General features: G+C 43.0%; 1 protein-coding gene across 1 annotated transcript; it reads right to left on the bottom strand.

Moving 5' to 3' along the window:
* Positions 1-3,740: 3,740 nt before the first annotated feature.
* LOC308289790 (neoverrucotoxin subunit alpha-like) lies at positions 3,741-6,689 on the bottom strand (the record flags this gene model as incomplete). Its single annotated transcript, XM_080731543.1, has 2 exons — positions 3,741-4,285; positions 6,644-6,689. 2 exons carry the CDS (start codon positions 6,687-6,689, stop codon positions 3,741-3,743), a joined length of 591 nt encoding a protein of 196 aa, XP_080587669.1.
* Between the last annotated feature and the right edge of the window lie 3,980 nt (positions 6,690-10,669).

Genomic DNA, 10,669 nt, shown 5'->3' with positions numbered 1-10,669 from the left:
TGTCCTCTCTAGTCTCCTGTGAGACAGCCTCAGACAAGTTCAGGGTTAGGTTACAGGGCCCACTCTGAATTCTGACTTGCTTTCTGGAAGTCTGTATCTGTACACAAAGCTTCCTGCATACAATTCATCAATATTAAATGTACCCAGGACATTGAGTCCCCATTTTGGTGTAAAAAAACAGGTGTGTGTGTTATTTAAATGATATGTTAATGAGGTACCCATGAACCATGACTTCATGCACAGATCTGTGTGTATGCAAATTAAGTCCCCATGAACCATGGATTCATATAAGTCCCCAAGATGCACGTTCAGGACAAGTCTGTGATAATACTTCATCCAATCTAGAATCTGAGGTGATAGTCTTGTTAAGGATTTTTTTCTGAACTTGCCTGATTTTTTCCAGGCCTGTGGGACCACAGGAAAGTGGTGTCCCCATACATGATGACCCTGCAGTTGGTCCCCGTAATGGATGCATACAAACATGTGTGTGTGTGTGTGTGTGTGTGTGTGTGTGTGTGTGTGTGTGTGTTCACATGTTGTGTTCAGATCAGCTATTATTAACAATGAGGCCAGTGAGTGTGGACAGTACAAAAACTATTTTTGGAAGAAATACATCAACAAATGGAATCAAATCTTACAAGTTACAATGTGGTCATTTATCCATCCATCCATCCATCCATCCATCCATCCATCCATCCATCCATCCATCCATCCATCCATCCATCCATCCATCTGATCTCACATTCATACACTGATGTCAGAGGAAACCATGCTTGGCACCAACCTGCTCACCAGGAGCAGTTAGGGGTTCAGAGTCTTGCTCAAGGACTCTTCAACACTAACCCTGGGGGAGCAAAGGATCGAACATCCGGCCACTCTACCCCTGAGCCACTGCTAAAAGGATAACACAAAAAGAACCCAGGGGGCTTGTTTCCACTGTGGTATATTGTACTCAATTCATCAATAATAGCCAGGCCTACATAATAGAAACAATACATACATACATGGAAATCTATGACAAAACATAAGCCTATGTGTAATATTAAATGAAAGAAACCGTGGTATAATTTGTATATTAATATTAGTTTGTTGTTTTTGTATAGACAGAAATGCAATAATGTCTGTATTGTGTCTGTTATTGTATAGGCCTATAAACACTAGTATTGTGTCTGTTGTTATGTCTGGCAGTTGTTGACTCACTGCTCTGACGGTCACCAGAACCCTGCAGATGTGGTGTCGGTGTGCCCCCTTGTGGACAAACTGTCACATTACAATACATATAGCCTGTATTACATGTTTTACATCATTTGAAATGGAATAGCCTGAATTTAAACCCTAAACACTATCCCAGCCTGTGTAAATAGACAGATAGACAGACAGACAGACAGACAGACAGACAGACAGACAGACAGACAGACAGACAGACAGACAGACAGATATGTATGCACATATTTTGTAATGAAACAAACCACTGTGATTTGTATAGGCTGTATGTTAGGCCTTGGTCCAGGAACCATGCAGGAAGGGTTGGTAATTATGATGCATAGAGAGTGGAGTTGGTTGAAAACACAAACCTTTACTGGAGCTTTAAACAGGAACAAAACGTAAGACTTAAGGCCCCATGCATTTCCCACGGCCACTGGGCCAGATAACAGATAAACAATCTCTTATTTCTCCATTCAAGTGGATGGTAAGATACTGATAAAACCATTGCACCAGCTGCTAACCCTAACGCTATAACTTGGGGGGGTGCGAGACCCCGGCTCAGAAAAGATATGGTTTGCCGGGGGCGCGCAACCCAAGACCACGGCAACACTGTTTGGAAGTGAAATATTCCTATAATGCTTTCCCAGCAAACATTTTGAGGTATATTAGACGTCTAATACATCTAATAGACGTCTAAGTTTATACCTGGGTCTAAATTTAGACTTCTAATAGACGTCCGGCCGTCTATTAGACGTCTAAATTTAGACCCAGGTATAAACTTAGACGTCTATTAGACGTATATTAGACGTCTAGTCTAAGTTTAGACCTCTAAAAAACTTGCATATCTATACCTCTGGTAGACCATTTTTTAAACGTATAAACTTATACTTCTAGTTCAAATTGTTTAGTGGGTTACCTTACCAAGTAAATTAATCATTTGATTCATACGATTATGATAATATTTTCACGTCAGTTCAAACCAGTGGTTCCCAAACGTTTTAGATCGAGAGCCAAGCATTATTATTTATTTTTTACAATTAATCAAATTTTTCTATGGGATATGTACTGGAGTTGTGACCCATAAAAACCCACAACTGGGTTAAATTATTTAAAACACGTTTACTTAACACTATAGCTTTGGATATGTTGGGACATCTGGTCACCCTTATTCACATAGAATATGATTATACTTCAGGATGCTTTATAAAAAAATAAACAAATATTGACTATTTTATAAAAAATCATAGTAGGGTTCATAGAGCATCATCATTAACATCATAATGCATTTATTAAGTACACACATGATTAGACTTAATGAGCTTAACCTGAGGATTTAAGTATACCACTATTAAGAAAACTGCAAAGATTCAGGGGTTCATATAAACATTTTATTTTATAAAAATAAAAAAGATTTTCACATCAAAGGGGAATAGTCTGATAAAATATTTGGATAAAATAATTTGTTCTTACAGACTGGCAGATCATATCTGATTTCAGACTTACATTATTCAGATAGAAGTTGGAGTGGTTTTACGATTGAGACACCGCCACCACTGAAGTATAAGGGAGAACTGAGTACTGCAGCTGCCAATGCAATCCTTATGAGCGACACCCCATTTGGGACACCATATACATAGAGTGACATATAAACTGCATGAGTATACAAGCTACATTTACACATTGGTATTGCTGGATTCAGTAGAACCACACGTTTCACAGAGTCACTGCAAAGTAAACAAAGCATTTTACATAGATTTTAATTTCCGCTTATTGTAGGTATGTGTTGAAGTTACTTTGTGATGCTTGTGAATCAGCTATTTTCAAGTCAGTGTTGATCTTGTCAGCAAATTATTATGTAGTCGTAGTCAGTCTTTTGAATACAATTCCATTTAGTTTTAGTCATATTTTTGTCATCTGATTTTATTTTAGTTTTAGTCGACTAAAATGTTATTTGGCGGCCATGATGGCATGCCTGATTTTATACTTGGTTGGGTGCTGAAAATAGCAGATCTACAAGCTCACAACCTGTCGCGCTGCGTCACGTTGTGAGCTTGTAGATCGTCTATTTTCAGAGAGCAACACCTGAGTACAACCAAACATACAATGACTTGTCTTTTAGTTCTACTGGATCTCTTCTCCACTAATAGTCCCTCCCTGACATTTTGTGAAATTGACAATTCTATATTTAGTCTTAGTTTTAGTCATCATAGTTCAGTGTTTGTTTAGCTTTTATTTAGTCAGTGAAAAAAGGAAGTCGACAGACATTTTTCATCATATTTTTAGTTGGTGAAATCAACACAACTTTAAGTACATTTTGATGCCAATACTTTTGCACTTTTACTTGGAATTCTGGACTTTTACTTTTATCAGAGTATTTCTATGTTGCAGTATTGACTGTACTGTAGACATATAAAATATAAATATATACATAAACTATGTTGCTGTTGGCTGGAAACCTTGGATGTCCAAAATGCTTCCTGTGTTCAAACACATCCATAACAACCATATTGGTTGATGTCAACTCATCAGAGACATTATCTGTCCTCACAAAGACACACTGAGGAGGAGTAATGAAGCCTAAACCCAGGGTAGAGTGGTTCAGTGAATGTGGACTGGAAGGTATAAATGTGTTTCAGTGAGTCAGAGGACACCTTATAGAAGGACAGAGTCCCAGCAGCATGGTCTACATACACTGCTACTCTGTTGGAGTCAGAGGGAAAAACAGGGAGGAGAGTCTCCCTACTATTGTGAGAGACAATGTAACTGCCTGCCCAACAGCGTATACTCCAGGACAGATCCAGATCATTGTCCCCAAGTCTATTAGGACCCTCTCCTCTCCTGCTGATTCCTCTGTAAGCCACTCCTATCTTAACATCTCCACTCGTCTCTACCTCCCAGTAACAGCGTCCAGTCAGACCCTCTGTACACAGAACCTGATCCCACTTATAATCAAATCTGTCCTGATGATCAGGGTATGACTGAAGCTCCTCCCCCTCTGGCAGAGTCACCTTCCTGTTGCTCTCAGACAGACAGAGTGTTCTGCTCGCTGTGTTTGGATCCAGTGTGAGACGATGGAAGTCTGATGAGAGAACAAGACAGGAAACATTACAAATATTTAATATTTAAAAAGTATTAAAATATTCACAGAGAGAGAGAGAGAGAGAGAGAGAGAGAGAGAGAGAGAGAGAGAGAGAGAGAGAGAGAGAGATTGGTTTACAGTAACTGAGTACACAATAAGTTAATGTTGTGTAGTTAAAGTACTAATACCTGAGTATTTGTATTACTGGATACTTGTGACTTTCACTACATTTCAAAGACACATATTGTACTTTTAACTCCACTACATTTGTAGGAAGAGAAAACATTTATTTATTATGAATTATTATGCCCTATGTAGTTTTTTTTCAGTAAAAATAGCTTGTAGATCGGGTATTTTTATTATGATTGATAGGCTATTAGTGTTGATTTTGTCAACTAAAACTATGACGAAAAATGTTTGTCAACTTTTGTCACTGTGTGAAACTAAATAAAAACTAAACACACATTTAAGATAATATGACTAAGACTGAATTTACTGACAATTTTGTAAAAATAAATAAAAGTAGACTAAAATGTTAGGGAGGGACTAGTGGAGACGAGATCCAGTAGAACTAAAAGACAAGTCATTTTATGTTTGATTCTGCTCGGGTGTTGCGCTCTGAAAATAGCAGATACCAGTAAAGCAGGTTGCACAGTGCTGCGTTTTTCGGGCCGAATATCGGGGTGAATTTCGGAGCGCGTGAATAAAAAAATCAACCTCACGTTATGTCAGTCACGTTTGCACACTGACGCCCGTTTCGCGCACCACTCGGTCCCTTGCTCTCTCTATCTCTCTCTCTCTCCTTGCCCTGAAAAACGTATTTTGCAACGAAAAACGCAGCAGTGTGCAACCAGCTTAAGACTCCCTAATGGGGAGATAAGCGACCGTCAGGTCATATGTATACACCAGGGGCCGTGGAGTGGAGCAGTAGTTTGTGACTATTTTCCCATATTTCTTTCCCAGCGGCGTGGGGGTCTGCGGGGTCCGCGAGGGTCCGCCGGGGTGCCTGAGTTACGGCCTTTTTATTGGGCTGCAGTGTCTGCTGCTAGGTGGCGGGGGTCTGCCGGTAGGTGGGGGGGGTCTGCCGGTAGATGGGGGGGGTCTGCCGGTAGGTGGGGGGGGTCCACAGGTAGGTGGTGGGGGTCTGCCGGTAGGTGGGGGGGGTCTACAGGTAGGTGGGGGGGGTCTGCCGGTAGGTGGGGGGGGTCTGCCGGTAGATGGGGGGGGTCTGCCGGTAGATGGGGGGGGTCCACAGGTAGGTGGCGGAGGTCCGCCGGTAGGTGGTGGGGGTCCACAGGTAGGTGGCGGGGGTCCACAGGTAGGTGGCGGGGGTCTACAGGTAGGTGGTGGGGGTCTACAGGTAGGTGGTGGGGGTCTACAGGTAGGTGGTGGGGGTCCACAGGTAGGTGGCGGGGGTCCACAGGTAGGTGGCGGGGGTCTACAGGTAGGTGGTGGGGGTCTACAGGTAGGTGGGGGGGGGGGGGTCTACAGGTAGGTGGCGGGGGTCCACAGGTAGGTGGCGGGGGTCTACAGGTAGGTGGTGGGGGTCTACAGGTAGGTGGTGGGGGTCTACAGGTAGGTGGGGGGGGGGTCTACAGGTAGGTGGCGGGGGTCTACAGGTAGGTGGCGGGGGTCTACAGGTAGGTGGTGGGGGTCTACAGGTAGGTGGTGGGGGTCTACAGGTAGGTGGTGGGGGTCTACAGGTAGGGCGGGGGTCTACAGGTAGGTGGGGGGTGTCTACAGGTAGGTGGTGGGGGTCTACAGGTAGGGCGGGGGTCTACAGGTAGGTGGTGGGGGTCTACAGGTAGGTGGCGGGGGTCCACAGGTAGGTGGCGGCGGACGGCCCCGACTTTACGGCCAGAACAAGTGGAATACGTCCTAACAACAGGGCTCGGGCTGATTTTTTAAGCTCAAACACACACTCTCACACACACACACACACACACACACACACACACACACACACACACACACACACACACACACAACTAGGCTTGGAACAGCAGCATTTTGGTTTACACAGCAGTCTTTGACAGTGGGAATGTGGGATTAACCAACGGTACAATCTTTGACAAGGAGGCTATAGCACTGCAGCCGACATGAATGACACAAGTCACTGCCATGAATACTTTGGGATATTAATTTAAACCATATCCGTGCGCGTTCATTTGGTTACAAGCAATAATTCCCCATGGCCATGATCTCACAGGCTCGCCACATTAATGACAGATATCCTGGAAACTAAAGGTCATCTGAATGCAGTGGTTGCAGAATGAATGAGGCTCTAAGCATTGATGGATGAAGGCTGGCTGGTGTTGAGTGATCTCCAGGTGGCATAAATAAATCCACGGCGCCCACGGGGAAGATGGTGCGCTGTGGGCACAGGTGGAGCGTCGGGTTTCATCATTAACTCCAGCATAGTGTACAGTAGCTACTGTATACATTGAGAGACCCCACGGTTATGTTTGGGCACGTTTGAGTGCTTAAACTATAGCAATCATGTACCGGTATTCCGCACTGGCTGGCCATCTCCCCGGTGGGCCGTGGACCCTCAAATAAATCATCCACAGTGTGCACTGGGCTGGGCACAGCCAGGTTTGGACCTTCAGGTTTTATCCTTAATAAAGGATTCACGTCACTATAAATTGGAGGCTCACAGTTCCCGAAAATGCTCTCGCATGCGTTCGTATCTATGCTTGTTCTGAGCCAGATCTGCAATAGACTGTTAGTGTTAAAGCACTTAATGTAGATTGCTTCCATATCGCTAGATTTTGATTGCTTGTCATTGTAACTTGGAAATAAAATCAGCGTACATGTCCATGATGTAGCTGGTTATATATTTTTATAAAATGTTATATTTTCACATGATTATTTATTAGTGTGTTAGATATGCATTTCCGAGTGCATACATGTGTCCATTGTCTGTCAGATAGTTAGACAATGCTGCCCTGCATGTCTACAATGGAATAAGAGGTGTAAGATGACTCCTACACCACCTCTGAACTTGATGTGAGATTTGATCCCGCCCTACACCAACGTCAAAGTCACATTGAAATGATAAATGCAGAGACTTGCCTAAATGTCGGTGTATGCCAACATTTTGATCTGCACCACGTTGATAAATGAGGGCCAGTGTGTTTTGGGGACATTAAGCAGAATGTGTGGCAGAAGGAGGGTTGAACATTGCAGAAGGTGTGTCAGGTAGAGGGAGTGTTTTGTAAACAAGCATCAGCTGGTGTGAAGGACCAGGCCAAGAGCAGAGAAACCTCCTGCATTCACTGGAAGCTCTACTGAAGAGCTTTCAGGACAGCATCCAGGGAGGGAGGGGCCAACAGAGGATAAGACACTGTATACAAATACAGACAGACAGACAGACAGACAGACAGACAGACAGACAGACAGACAGACAGACAGATACTCACATCTTGTAAGGAGTTGAGGATTAGGATTAGAATTCCAGAATTCTCCTCCATGTTTCACTCTGTAGGAAGTAGAACAACAATGCATCAATATCTGACTGTCTAACACAACGTCTCCACTACCTGACACTACAGTGTTTCTGCTACCGGTGAAATGACGGGAATTTGCTAAAATTGTGGGATCTTGCAAAAGAAAAATATGTGTTTTGATTAGAAAAGGTGATTGAAAAGGTGACTCACCCTTTTCTTACTAGGCTACTGTAGTATAACTTTATGAACGTGGCAAAGCTCAGTTTACAAGGAGTGCAATGAATGTTGCATCAAGGTGGATTAATTAAAATTGTCATTATTTGAATTTTAACGGAGCAGATAATATAGACATTATGTTTTATTGAGCAAGGAGAGAGTTTATATCTTCTGTCTTGCACAGAGTCGGTGTGCGCACACGCACGCACGCACGCACGCACGCACGCACGCACGCACGCACGCACGCACGCACGCACGCACGCACGCACACGCACACACACACACACACACACACACACACACACACACACACACACACACACACACACACACACACACACACACACACACACACACAGGAGCACTGTTTTTTCACAGCAGTTTTGCTTCTGTGTGAACAACTGGTGAGGATGACTTTATAAACTTTATGTGGAAAAATGCAGTGGTGGAAAAAGTACATTTTCTACTTAAGTAAAAGTATCAATACTGCATTGTAGAAGTACTCTGTTACAAGTAGCAGTCCAGAATTCAAAATGTACTTGAGTAAAAGTACAAAAGTATTGGCATCAAAATCTACTTAAAATACTAAAAGTAAAAGTCCAAAATGTTTGAAAATAGCAGATCTACAAGCTCACAACGTGTCACGATGTGACGCGTTGTGAGCTTGTAGCTTGGCTATTTTCAAATAGCCTCTGTATAAAATAGGGCTAAAGTGGTTTATGTAACATATTATAATTTAGATCAGCAAAGTAACTAGTAACTATAGTTTTAGTATTGGAATTTGGAAATACAAATACCTCAAAACTATAAATAAGTACAGTACTTAAAGGGGCACTCCACCACTTTTCAACCTATCTTCATATAATAGGTCCTCACTAATGTTCATGATAAAATATCACAATTTTTTTCTACTCAGTTTGGGTCTCATAGGAGAGCTGTGGGTGGGTCAAATCCTTCCTACCGGTGACATCATCAATGGGAAATGCAAGCTAATAGAAACTGCAGGCTTTCTATTCCTGAAAAAGTTGCAATGTTAAAGTGGAAGCCATTGTTCTCGTGATAATAAAAATCTATATATTTTTTTTCAAAAATATTATTTATTTCTTTTTTTGTCAAACGATGATGTCACCGGTAGGAAGGATTTGACAGCTCTCCTATGAGACCCAGACTGAATAGAAAACAATTGTGCTATTTTATTATGAACATTAGCCCGTTTAATCCCACCGGTCACAATAGTGACCGTAATTATTTTCTTCATTTATGAGGCTATAAAATGTTATTGAATGATTCATTCATGCATTTCCAGCAATTATTGAAAAGGTTAAAGGGTCCCAATCAAATATGTGCAGTGTCACATGTTAATTTTAAATTGTCACATGACCAGAGCTGTTTACTTCCTGTCTGCACCAAGAGGAGAGGATGGAAGCATCAAAGCCCCAAAAGAAAATGTTAGTAAAGTACCTTAACATAAAGATAGGACCATGATTTTTGGTACACGTCTTCTTTAAGATGTCTAGTATTGGTGTATGTCTTTGCAATTACTCAAATGTGTTCAGTGTGGTCATAAAACGAACAGACATATCGACGGCAACAATAGTGACCGGTGGGATAATAAATTAGCAACTACTGTAGCTGTACACATACTAATACACATAGCAAATTATTCTCTTTCTACTGTTTTCTTTTACTTTAACTGGGGAATTCCCGGGGACCACCGACTCCTGGTGCTCCAGAATGGATGCAAAAGTGGTCGCGCCCCCTAGTGGAGGACCCCCGCCACTGCAGTGCACATAAAATGCCGGCAGCGCACATAAAATGCCGTAACTCAGGCTAGGAGCGAACGGGAGAGCTGGGGCCGGTACCCACGCGTCCGCCTCGGCGGCGCGGAGACAGCCGTGCATAGAGCGCCACCTTGTGCGCGGACCCCGCCACTGCAGCCCGCTAAAAAGGCCGTAACTCGCCCCCCCGAGCTACCTGGCTGTCGCTTATCTCCCAGTTATTGAGTCTTACTGGTATGTTGGATGAAAATTAGCTCCCAGACAAGGCATGCAACATTGCAGTGTCTCAAAGTGAGAAAGATGCTGTCCTCAGTGATTGTGATTGTGATGTGTCAGACATGAACTATTAGGGGCAAACAGGTTATTAGGGGCAAGCCAGGCTGTTGAATGCACATGCTGAATTTATGCAAGTAGATGAGTGGAACGATGACTTACTAGTAAAACGCCTAAGGGCGACAAGCGACCTTGCCATGAAGGGTGAGGTCACGCCATGTCTTAGCCATCTGACCAGTAATGTACGTATATTGGACCAGTTACCCATATATGGAGACCCCTGTTACCCATATATGGAGATGCCTGTACTGTATGCTGTGAGACCCCAAACATGCTTATATTCAGTTATTTGTTATGTGAAAGTCCTATGTCGTCTATGACATCTGACATCATACATACAATCCCTTTTATGCCCATATCTGTAGAACCAGCCACACAGATGGTGGTAGGTAAGTAGTTAGATGATGGATGCGGTATGGTGGTTGGTAGTTAGTAGATGAAGGACACTGTATGGTGGTAGGTAGGTAGATGAGAGATGCAATATGTTGATGGGAAGGTACTGCTATTAGTTAGATGAGGGATGATGGTAGTAGGTAGGTAGGTAGACCATACTGCTGTGGGGGTTTGGTAGGTATAGTTAGATGATGGATGCAGTAAGGTGGTAGGTA

This window comes from Nannobrachium achirus, assembly GCF_963921795.1.
Source record: "Nannobrachium achirus genome assembly, chromosome: 1".
In the NCBI taxonomy this organism is placed as follows: Eukaryota; Metazoa; Chordata; class Actinopteri; order Myctophiformes; family Myctophidae; genus Nannobrachium; species Nannobrachium achirus.
This window is presented reverse-complemented; position numbering and strand designations above follow the sequence as displayed.